Below are 12,806 nucleotides of genomic sequence, written 5' to 3' on the forward strand. Positions count from 1 at the left end.
AGTTCTTTCTGGCCTAGCTATTTGTAGGAGGTTAATATGAATGGGGGGAGGGGGCATTCTGTGTCCTAGACTGGTAGGAAGTATCCCTATTTAATTATGACTCAGGATTATATCTGAGTTGTTTTAGGTTTTATTTGTGCTTACACAACAAAGATGGGAAGCTGTAGGGTTCCTTATAATGTGGAATTTTGTGCCCATAATTTTCTTCTGAAAACACAGTAGGTCTATTGTGTTTCCTTATTTAGCTTGCCTTCTTTCCTTGGTGTAAAACTTGTTCATGCAAGTTCAGACCACAGCCATGCACCCTGTTTTTGTTTTTGCACATGAAAGATGTTGATTTTCCCCTCCGGGCTTGCTTTGTATTTTGAAGAATTGTGTTCTGGCAGGTCTGTTTAAGATCTGTAGTACTATCTCTCAGCATCTTCCTATCTAACTTCTATTGCAATTGGCAGCAATTTCTCATATATTTTGCTTTATGGTTACAAATCTCTTGTGGTTTCATTAAAGGTAGTTTTGAAGTGATTTTCAGAGAAGAAAAGAACAATGCCATTTTTATTCCACTGTTTTAGAATAGGGAATAATATTGTTGTTTAGAGGCCTTCATAATAGTTAGCATTTTTTACCTCTAGGTATTTTAATGAAGGGACTGTCCTTGCGCACTATGCAGATGTCCTGGGTCTTTTGCTTAGATTGCGGCAGATTTGTTGTCATACTCACCTTCTTACAAACGCAGTGTCTTCCAATGGTCCCTCAGGTAAGTAGATGTGATTTGTTTACACTGTTATATTTGTTAGGGATATTTAAATCAGAAGGAAATTTTTCATATGGCCTATAGTGTCTTATTTGTCAAATGGACATTGTTTTTAGAATGGGAAACAAGTGGAATATACTCACAAATTCTTACCAATGAAATGGAATAATAGTGATGTCTTCTAGGACTTCCAGTGATAGATACTCTTAGTCATTTCAAATTGGATCTGCCTTTTATTCTGTGGTAGTATGTGCAGATTGTAATGATACTTTTGTGTAAGGTATATTATGTGGGTTAGCTACTATTTTAGTTTCTGAATTTTCTTTAATTAATAAATTTTTAAGATTTTATTTATTTATTTGACAGAGACAGACACAGCAAGAGAGGGAACACAAGCAGGGGGAGTGAGGGAGGGAGAAGCAGGCTTCCCGCTGAGCAGGGATCCCGATGTGGGGCTCGATCCCAGCACCCTGGGATCATGACCTGAGCCGAAGGCAGACGCCCAGGGACTGAGCCACCCAGGCCCCCCTGAATTTTCTTTAAATTTTAAATCATGCTTGTTTTCTGTGATAGAAAAAGCATAAATAAAGACTACCCAAGCAAAACTTTTCCCTATATAAGAATATTAACTTGTCTAGTCATATTACAAATCTTGCTGTGAAATTAATTTTTCAGCCTTTTCTCTAGGAAATGATACACCTGAAGAACTACGAAAGAAGTTAATAAGGAAGATGAAGTTAATTCTGAGCTCTGGTTCTGATGAAGAATGTGCAATTTGCTTGGATTCTTTAACAGTTCCTGTCATAACACATTGTGCACATGTCTTTTGTAAACCCTGTATTTGCCAAGTCATTCAGAATGAGCAGGTTAGTTTTATGCTAGGTACAGATTCAGTGTTTGATGGAGTGGTACACTAGTCAGTCTTGAGTGTAATGAAACCCAAGTCCAACAGACTATAAAGAGTTTTGCACCTTGGATTTACTAGTGCACGTTTTATGGTCAGTTATGTATGTCAGTGTTTCATAGTGGTATATTTCTTATAATTAGGCCCTTTTAAACATAAGACAGTACACTTTTAGAGGCATGATCAGTCAATATCCTAGTTCTGTTGTTGAGATCATTGCTGTCTAATAGATAAAAAATGTGAGACACAAAGGTAATTTTAAATTTTCTAGTAGAAATAGATGAAGTCAATGAATTTTTATTTATTCAGTATATCTAAAATATAAAAATAATTGAGAATTTACATGATTTTTTAACTTAAGTGTTCAAAGTCTGGTGGTATTGTACACATACAGCACATCTCAGTTTGGCTTCACCACACTTCATGGGCTTAATTGCCACGTTTGATTATTGGCTATTAGATAAGGTAAGCCTGGATTCTATGTATGGTAGAATTTTTTGAAGTGGAATAATCCTTTAAGCAGTTCTTCAGCTGAGGTAGAGTTTTGTTTTGTTTTTTTTTTACATTTTCATTGGTATAATATAGAAAAAAATGCACAAGTCATGATTGTACAGTTGAGTGAATTATGAAGTAAACACAATCATGTAACTACTACCCTGGTCTCTTTGTGTCCCCTTCCAATCAGTTACCTTCTCCCTTCTCCCTAAAGGTAACCCCACTATACTGACTTTTAACGTTGTTTCAGTTTCAGAATTTTTTTTTTTGTAATGGTATTTGGTATATAATTATTTAGGAGATATTTTATTAGCATGTCTTGGTACAAATGGACACAACAAATATTGCTTTGAATGAGCCTGTTGGATTTAACAGGTCTAGACTAGCTTTATAAGCCATTCAGATGGAAATTTTTTTTCTTCTAAAGGACAGTTCCACCTAGTGTGCTATATTGTAGTTAGGTTCAAGATACTGTTATTCATGGTTTCTTTACTTATCTGCAAATAGTACAGTTCACCCTGAACAGTTGCAGGGGCTAGGGGTGCTGATGACCCCCTGTGCAGTTGAAAATCTCCATATCACTTTTGACTACTTATAAACTAAACTACTAATCACCTACTGTTGACCGGAAGCCTTACTGATAACATAAACAACACATATTTTTGTTATATATATGGTATTCTTTTTAAAGTTTTTATTTAAGTAATCTCTACACCCAACGTGGGGCTCACACTCATGACTCCAAGATCGAGAATTGCATGCTCCTCCAACTAAGCCAGCCCAGCGCCCCTATATGTGGTATTCTTACAGTAAAGTAAGCTAGAGAAAATACCAAAATCATAAGAGAATATCCATTTATAGTACTGTACTGTATTTATTGAAAAAAAAAATCCTCAAATAAGTGGACCTCTGTAGTTCAGACCCATGTTCAAGGGCAAATTGTATTATAATACTTGCCTCAAACTCCTGCTGTTAGTCAAGATCACATACCATACTTCTCCCTTTTTTACCCAGTCCCATTTAACACATAAGAACGTTACATCTGCCTGGAGTTCAGCTTGTACAGATTTATCTCAAATGGATGAATCTAATAAGTCTAATAAAATGCTAGCTATTAAGGATATAGAATTTTACCATACTTTTTAAAAATTTTAGGTAAATTTATATTTTTTCTCATAAACTTCACTCATATCTTATTCTTTCTTATATAGCCACATGCTAAATGTCCTTTATGCAGAAATGATATACATGGAGACAATTTATTAGAATGTCCTCCAGAAGAATTGGCGTGTGATACTGAGAAAAAGTCTACTGTGGAATGGACATCCAGTTCAAAGGTAAAATACACATGGGCAAATATTTGAGTATTTGTTTTACATTTATATATGGATACCATGTCTCAAAATAATTCTGCTTTTAATCCTATCATTTGAATATTTTTATTTCTAGTGGTGAATTTGAGAGGAAAGGAACTTCAGTTTGAGTGCTTCTTTCAATCTTAATTTTTAAAAACATTAGTTGTCTTTTACTTTTCATTTTAGGGAAGTAATGGGGCAGGAACATTCTTTTCCTAATAAAAAAAAGTTGTATATATTTTGCCCATTCAAAATAGAAGCTAATGGGTGTCCTGATTTTTTTTTTTCAGATTAATGCTCTAATGCATGCACTGATTGACTTAAGAAAGAAGAACCCCAACATAAAAAGTTTAGTTGTTTCTCAGTTTACAACATTCCTGTCTTTAATAGAAACACCACTCAGGTAAATTCATTATTGATTCTCACTTTGAGTAAAAGGATTTTATGTAAGTGTTTTGATTTGGATGGCAAAAAATAATTGTTTTACCAGTTATATTCATTTCATCTATCTAAAATGAGAGTCACAGTACAGAATATTTCCTGGGAGCATAGGATTTAAAGATTTAGTCCTGAATTTATCAGAAAAAGACTTGACTGCAGAGCATGACATGTTAGTAGATGGTTAGATTTGTCAAAATAGATGAGTAGTTGGTTGAATGAAGAGATTTATAATTACTTAACATGTTTTTAAATTGTATAGAATGTGTTACTTGTCTTTTTTGTCCCTCCATTAGAGCCTCTGGATTTGTATTTACTCGTTTGGATGGTTCCATGGCACAGAAGAAAAGAGTTGAATCAATTCAGTGTTTTCAAAACACTGAAGCAGGATCTCCAACTATAATGCTTCTATCCTTAAAAGCAGGTGGAGTTGGTTTGAATCTTTCTGCAGCTTCTCGAGTGTTTTTAATGGATCCAGTAAGTAGTTCTGTAGACTTTTTGGTATGTTATTAGACTTTATGAAAAAATAAAAAAAAAACTATTTGGTAAATACCTTCCTAGTTATAACTGATTGTGAAAATTCTTAGGAAAACTTTAAAATTAGATAATAACTCAGTAAATGTGTATCGAGGGCTTTCTTTTAAGTGCTTTACATGTATCAACAAATCTCACGGTATCCCTAGGGTATCCCTATGATGAATCCTTACAAGGTTTTATTACTGTCCTTATTTTACAGGTGAGGAAACTGAAGCACAGAGAAGTAAAATAACTTGCCCAACATCATGCAATAATATGCAAACCAGGATTCCATGTTCTTAATTTCTGTGTTGTGGTTTTCTACTTCTATATATAGAATTAGTTTCTGTTAACTGTAATGCTTTAGTGTAGTGGTTTGGCCAACAAATAATGTGATCCTACATTGTGTCAGGGAGTCTTACAGGCACCCGGAATCTGGCTATAAACATAGGTAAACAAAGTAGCTACCATCATGATGTTAATGGCCTCAAGTTTTAATGTGCAAAAATTAGGTAAAATGTAATTTCTCACCTCTGTCCTCAGAGATTAAGGAGTTCTTGGATGAGACCCAGGAAGCTGCATTTTTGTATAGATCATAGGTGATTCAGGTGCAGGTGGTCCAGCATCACAGTTTTAGAAACTAATACTGTTAATGGAATATTTTGGATAAATTTTAGCATCTAATACAGTACAGTCATTTGTAGTTGTACAGTATAGACCTAGCTGTAGAGTTGGAGCTAAAATTCACTGAACTTTACTCACCAAACTGTGACCTAAGAGAAGCATGCATAGAGGAACAGCACCTTTTTCTAATTGCACAAAGAGCTGTAGGCACTCTGGACTAATTCAGTTTCTAATTTGCACTGGGTTACTGTCAGGGCTAGAGGCAACTCTATTTGCTATTTCTGTGATTCACAGATTGAAGATTTGTAGTTTTTTTTTTTTAAGATTTTATTTATTTATTTGACAGAGAGAGAGACAGCGAGAGAGGGAACACAAGCAGGGAGAGTGGGAGAGGGAGAAGCAGGCTTCCCGCGGAGCAGAGAGCCCGATGTGGGACTTGATCCCAGGACTCTGGGATCACGACCTGAGCCAAAGGCAGATGCTTAACGACTGAGCCACCCGGGCGCCCCAAAGTTTTGTAGTTTTAGCTTGTTACCTGAAATTCAGAAAATTTCATAACAAAGTTCACTGAGATACAAATTTGAGTTATTCTGGTTAGGCCTATCTAGTTCATACATACACCTGTAACCAAGGCTTTTTCGTTACCTGAAGGTAACCTCCCCAGTAAAATACCAACCAGAACCATATTTTGACATTCACAGATTTCACATTAATGTTATGGATGGCAGTGGTCTGTTGTATTTTCTTGCCTTAGTTCTGTGGATGAAGTTTTAAATCTTTGCTAGAGTTTTAATATTTTATGGTTATTATAAAAAATAGTCATTGTAACTGCATATTGTTATATTAACTAACATAATCTTAGAAGATGATTTTTTGACAAATTTCCAAATTATTTGCTTCTTTTGTTATACTCTTAGTATCTGATAAGAAGGTTGTTGATACGAAATAATAGTATTATAAAGCTGATCACAGACTATACTCTTTAGTAATGTAAAAAAAACTTCTTTAGTAATTAAAAAAAAAACTTCCAAAATGTTTTAGCAGTTCATAGTATATTGTTTTTCATTGAACATTTACCAAATGTTTCTAACTTTAAAATGAAAGCCAGGTCCCAGGAAAATAAGATTGAATCAAAAAATTTTACTCATGAAAATATTTTACCTTTTCATGGAATGTTGCATTAGAGTTAAGATGTATTTTAAATGTTCGATTTTGGGCTTTTGATAAAGCTTATTACCTTCCTTCATCAGTACTAGTGAAAATGGAAGCTATCAGTTTTATATTACCATGAGATAAATTTGATCCCTGGTAGGGGTGCCTAGGTGGCTCAGTTGGTTAAGCATCGTACTCGATCTCAGCTCAGGTCTTGATCTCAGGGTTGTGAGTTCAAGCCCCATGTTGGGTTCCACACTGGCCATGGAGCCTACTTTAAAAAAAAAAAATTGACTCTTGGTAGTCATACTAGATGTATATTGCCAGCTCACTAGAGAAGTTTCCTAAATAAAACAGACAACAGAAAGGAACATTTATTTACCTGGGCTTTTGGTATAACGGTTTCAAAATGTATCCAATCGTGAAATACAGAATATACATAAAATGTGATTATCAGTTTTAGAAAATCATAAGCTAAGTATATTCTTAAAATCTGACTTCTATATGAAAAATCACCCAATACTCAAATTACAACAGCAGTAAAATTTCCTTTTCCCTAGAGCTCATGGGAACTTTATTTTTTAATTTATTTTTAATTATTTTTTTTTTTGAAAGAGTATGAGCCAGGGGTTGGGGGAGGCTCTATGCCCAACACAGAGCCGGATGTGGGGCCCAATTTCGTGACCCTGAGATCATGACCCAAGTCAAAATCAAGAGTCAGACGCCTAACCAACTGAGCCACCCAGGTGCCCCATCAAGGGAACTTTAAATAGAAAATAACAGCCTGAGTATGAATCATACTATAAACTTGTCATTTACATATGCATTTGCGACTTTATTTCATTTTCAGGGAGTTTTGCTGTATAGTTTCTTTTGCCCTAAACACCCTTTAAGAATCATCCCATAGTTTAAAATTTAATGATCTCTACTCTGATAGTTCTGGATAGTATTTCCAAACCACTTGACGCCTATCTTTCTAGACTGAAGAACTCTATATCATTTTGCTTATTTTTTCTTTGCTTCATTGTTTTATTCTTCACTTTAAGACAGTCCCCATGATAATGCCTGTATTTAATGAGTTAATGTTATTTTAGTTCAATTTTGAAGTCAAATACAGATACAGAAAATTGCATCAACAAAGCCTTTAATTTTTAGGACTTTTGATTATTCCTGAAATCTTTTTTTGTGCTTTTATTTAACAAATGGAAGAAAGTGAAAGAAAAAGAATCAAAAGACCAAAAGGGGAGAAAACTTTTTCATAAATAGACTCAATTACATTCTTTTCTGATGTAAATTGTCGTTTAAGAGGATGCATAACCTTTTTTTTCCTTTGTTAATAGACATAGATCAATTTTAAAATAGAAAGATACTATTTGATTACTTAATTGCTTATGCTGTGTGCTTTCTATGTATCAGGCACTGTATTAGATACTAGAAGCAGTGCAGTGAACTGATGGGGGAGAATACCTGCCTGTCATAGTTGAGGGTGGGGTGTATTTTTTTTTCCAGAGCATTTATGTCAGTATCTGAATTCAGTCAAAAAATTTGTGTCAGTAAAAGGTGAATGAGTAATACTGAAATAAAGGATTTGTGCAGAACACTCACAGATCAGGGTGGTAATAAAGCAATTCATATTCTTGTTAGGCCTGGAATCCAGCTGCTGAAGATCAGTGCTTTGACAGATGCCATAGACTTGGCCAGAAGCAAGAAGTTATCATCACAAAAGTGAGTTTTTAAGCCATCCATTTTAAAATTAGGTTGACGAGATTTTTAAGATTATACAAATAATGCATGAATATATTATGAAAGATTACAGTAGAATTGGGCAGAACAAAATACGAAGGTTAGCTTTAATCTCCTCTAGAGGAAACCACCATCAGTAGTTTTACATGTTATTCAAAGTCTCTTTCTTGATGTTTATATAGATTCACTTGTATTTATCTCTCCTTTAAAAAATTTAAGGTAAATGGGATCATACTTTATTATTCTGCAACATACTTTGTCCCCTTAACAGTATATATTGGGAACTATCCATATAAGTACACTACCATGTAAGTACATATAAAATCTATTCTTTTTTTTCCATATAGTGGTAAAACATAACAGATACATAACAATATTTATCATTTTATCTATTTTTAAGTGTACACTTAAGTGGCATTACATACTTTCACATTGTTGTGTAATTTTCAACATCATCTATCTCCAGAACTTTTTCATCTCAAATTGAAACTCAGCCCTCAGCAACCACCCTTCTATTTTCTGTGAATTTGATGACTCTACAAACCCATTCTTTTTTTTTTTTTTTTAAAGATTTTATTTATTTATTTGAGAGAAAGAATGAGAGAGAGAGCACATGAAAGGGGGGAGGGTCAGAGGGAGAAGCAGAACTCCCTGCCGAGCAGGGAGCCTGATGCGGGACTCGATCCCAGGAATCCAGGATCATGACCTGAGCCGAAGGCAGTCGCTTAACCAACTGAGCCACCCAGGCGCCCCAAACCCATTCTTTTTAACATCCATATATAGGTACATCATAATTTAGCCAGTCTAATATTTTGCTAATAAAAACTGCCATAATGAGCATTATATTATATACAAGTACTTCTTCAGGATTAAGAAAATGAGAATTCTGGGGGTGCCTGGGTAGCTCAGTTGGTTAAGTGTCTGCCTTCGGCTCAGGTCATAATCTCAGGGTCCTGGGATCGAGCCCCATGTTGGGCTCCCTGCTCAGTGGGTTGTCTGCTTCTCCCTCTCCCTCTGCCTGCCCACTGCCCCCCCCCCCCCCCCCCCCGCAGGCTGTCTTTCTCTCAAAATGTTAAAAAAAAAAAAAATAGAATTCTGGATTTAGGATTCTTTTGTTTTCAAAACAGGCTTAATGATACATGAGAATGATGTAAATTTTTGCTTATGTGATGGTCAGAAAAGTGCTCTTTTAATTTACGTATACCTAAGACCTTGAGCATATTCATTTTTCACTTATCTGTTGTCAGTTAATATTTTTTTCTGTGCATTGCTTTTTTGCCCAGTTTTCATAAAGTACAAATATAGTTTTATATAAAGGACTCTTCTATACATTTTGATTTTAAATTTTTTGTTTGTATTTTGGAAATGGTTTATTTCAAACTCTTTGAATTGGGTGTGTTTTTTTCTGTTTTCATGAAAAAGCTTTAAAGTTTTTAAGTATATCATTTTTTTCTACTGATTTGAAATGTCACTTTTATTATAAACTAATTCATATATATTAATGTGAGTCTCTTTCCAGACTTTGTTTCTGTGTTTCTATTTCATTGATTTCTTTTCCTATTCCCAGGACAATATTACTCTTAAATTACTATGGTTTTAAAGTATGCTTTGATATCTAGCAGGGCAGAGTGCTCTCATTACCCCTCTTTTTAAAATTCATTAATACAATTATTTACTCTTGAATTGAACTTTGGATTTAGGTTACCAGATCCCATTTAAGAAATCTTTGGGATTTATTGAAGTTATGATTAATTTGAGAATGGTCTTCTTTATAAATATATAAACACTCCTTATAAATAAGGAGTGTTCCCATATAAGAATTTAGTATCTCCATTTATTTAGGTCTTTTATGTATTTCAGTAATGTTGTATAGTTATTACAGTAACTGGACCTCTACACAATGTTGACTATTAGTAGTGATAGTAATCATTCTTGAACTGTTCCTTTTATTGTTTTACATTGTGACTACATTGTTCTTGGTAAGTTTCTAGTGGATACATTTAAGACTGAGAGACATTTATTTATAGGTTAATGAAGATTTTTTTTACTTAAGGTTTTTATCAGAAATGCTTCTTAAGCATCTGTTGATGTTTTTAACTTTTTTCTTAACTTTTCTTAACTTTTGCACATTATAAGTTAAACCAGATAAAGGCTCATTCTTGCATTTCTGGGAAAATCTCATTTGGCTATTTAAATATAATGCTGAATTTATTTTGCAAGTATTCCAGTTACAGAGTTGCCTATAAAGTTTGCTGGTTTTGGTGCTGTTCTTAAGATGTAACTTAACGGCCTTACAACCATATTCTTTATACAAGAAAACCATATTGAGTGATGAGGGAAAGCAATGCTCAACTCTGGTTATTCTATCATATTCTAAATATGCTCACTGAATATTGAGAAAAAAAGGAGAGCTAAACAGTTTCTAATAGATTGACCAATTCTGAAAGCTATACAATACTGTAAGAAAGCAAATTTCCTTATAGTGGACCGATATTTCAACATAAATCTGCATTTTTTTTAATTGAAGATTTTAAATATTGTGACAAAGTACTTTTTTTTTCTTTTTAAAGTTCATTGTGAAGGATTCTGTTGAAGAAAATATGCTGAAAATACAAAACACAAAGAGAGAACTTGCTGCTGGAGCCTTTGGAACTAAAAAAACAAATGCTAATGAAATGAAACAAGCTAAGATTAATGAAATCAGAACTTTAATTGATTTATAATTTGTGGGATTTGGTAAGGTCAGTTTGATTAGATATATATGGAAATTTTGGAAATCAGAAAAGAGTTTTAGAAACGAGATATAGAGTATGTCTTCTAAAAAGAGCATATCATTTTATATTAGTAAAGTATTACTGATATATAGTCTCTTCTATATATGATCCTATTTTTAATGATATTTCAAATAGCAATAAGTTCTGTTATATACTGTGGCCTAAAATAATTTTTTCAGAAAGTTACTTTGTTATTCAGCTTTTCATATTGTCTTTGCTGAGTATTTTCATATATCTTTCAAGTACTCAGCTTTTTCATATTTCAAATAAGGTCAAACCTTTTATACTTTTGACCAAATAAAGAGTTATTTTCTGTGTTGGACATATTTGGTTAATCACTAGAGCCTTCCATTTGTGATGTGATGGATTCATAGTCCTTGTAAGCAATTAATACATAGATTATATACAAGAAATTTTATTACTTTGAAAAACCATATTTGCATTCCAGAATCAAACCTTAAATGAGAGACTGAAGTCCAGGTTAGCAGATTAACTTATAATTTTTTTTTTAACAGTTTGAGATCTAATTCACATATGTGATTTGCAGTTTTATGTTTATGAAAATATAGGGACTGTGTTAGAATACTATTTTTCTCCATTTTAGTCAAGTAGTACTATTGTTTAAATGTAATTCGATGTGTTAGTGTGTAAATACAGTTTGGGGGTGAGAAGGAACCAATTCTACCCAGTTTAATTTGAATATTTAAATTATGGAATTGCTGAATAGATATTTCTATATAGAGAGATAATTTTTATTTATGATAGCTTTTTTTAAAAAAAATAACTTTATAAATTTTTATAATTCAGAAGACTACTATATGTGAGAGGCGTGATATCTGGATGGAAGTTGGGCTGGATGACCTCCAAAATCGTTTCAACTCTTAAAGACATCTTAATCCTGAATGGAAAAATTTCTTTGTTATTGTGTTTAGAATCAGACATTGATTTTGGAACTTCAGTAATTCACCCTACATTTATCTATAAAATTAGTCCTCTTTTTCTTACTTTTTGGTTAATAATCAGACTCACAGTAGTTGCCATGGCATTCTGGATGACTCTTTGAGTCACATTGAAATAAGCTCTACATTTGCCAATCACGTTAGAAGCTCTACACTTGCCAATCACGTTAGTGAGTGGTGTCCTTCCTTAAGGGGAACTTTTTAATCCAAAGAAAGATTACTGTACAGGAGAAGCTTCCTGTTTGACCATGCAGACTTGAGAACACCTTTCATTTTACTTAAAGTGTTAAGAAATGACTTAAAGATAAGCTTGGAGGCAGTGTGTTGTGTTCTAGGGCATACATCGAGCTATGTGCTGAATCTATCAACAGCTAAATTCTCCCCTCCCTTTGCTCGGTCTCCTGCTCCAAGGGAACAGTGTATTAGGCAGCAAGAATCTTCCCAGCCCCTCTTCTCTTTGGCTGCAGGTAAGGCAGAGGGCTGGGTCAAAGGATCAACAGACCTTTCTGTACAGATAGGAGTGGAATAATAACTTGGGGTTGGTCCACTAGCATTAGGAGCAATTGGGAATTTCTTTACCTTGTAGAACTAGCATTACACAAAAAAAATCAGGTTGATGAAAATCTCATGAAATATACTATGTGGATTTCTATATACCAGTACTCCCGTGAGATTAAGTACAAAAAGAATTTTCAGCAAAAAAAGATACACTATTCTTGCTTACAAAGGCAAAGCCTTGCAAACTCACTGTAAAAGACTTTGCTTGCCTCTTTACCCATTTATAGACTTGTTTTTAAACATTCATAATGATAAATTTGGCAAGTCATTTAAAAAATACCTGTTTTTGTACAGTCCTATTAAAATTGGTGTTAAATAAACAAATTTAATTCATCCTAAGGAAATATATATATAAACCACCAGAATGAAAAGTTCATATTATGCTCTGCTGTTAATTCTGTTTCATCATTATATAGAATAATAGCTTTAGAAGTATCTTGAAGACATTGTATCCCACTTGTGGTTCAAACTGAATTTTGTGGTTCAAACTGGATTTTGTTTTAAAATCTTAAAATCAATAAAAGTTTTAAAAATCCA

General features: G+C 33.6%; 1 protein-coding gene across 6 annotated transcripts in view; it reads left to right on the forward strand.

Annotated features, from left to right (window-relative positions):
* HLTF (helicase like transcription factor) overlaps positions 1-12,806 on the forward strand; it is a 47,277-nt gene extending 34,471 nt beyond the window's left edge. For 2 of the 6 annotated variants that reach the window (XM_025880830.2, XM_025880854.2), the window contains exons 19-25: positions 630-754; positions 1,427-1,617; positions 3,362-3,487; positions 3,796-3,908; positions 4,240-4,420; positions 7,880-7,960; positions 10,549-12,806. In XM_025880830.2, coding sequence (XP_025736615.1) covers positions 630-754; positions 1,427-1,617; positions 3,362-3,487; positions 3,796-3,908; positions 4,240-4,420; positions 7,880-7,960; positions 10,549-10,701 — 970 coding nt within the window. In that variant the 3' untranslated portion in view covers positions 10,702-12,806. The remainder of the gene's footprint in view (positions 1-629; positions 755-1,426; positions 1,618-3,361; positions 3,488-3,795; positions 3,909-4,239; positions 4,421-7,879; positions 7,961-10,548) is intronic. The other 4 variants (XM_025880862.2, XM_025880870.2, XM_025880837.2 and 1 more) reach the window with 3 other exon arrangements.

Source organism: Callorhinus ursinus, unplaced genomic scaffold, assembly GCF_003265705.2.
Source record: "Callorhinus ursinus isolate GAN/ISIS: 27379988/994484 unplaced genomic scaffold, GSC_fseal_2.0 scaffold1, whole genome shotgun sequence".
Classification (NCBI taxonomy): Eukaryota; Metazoa; Chordata; class Mammalia; order Carnivora; family Otariidae; genus Callorhinus; species Callorhinus ursinus.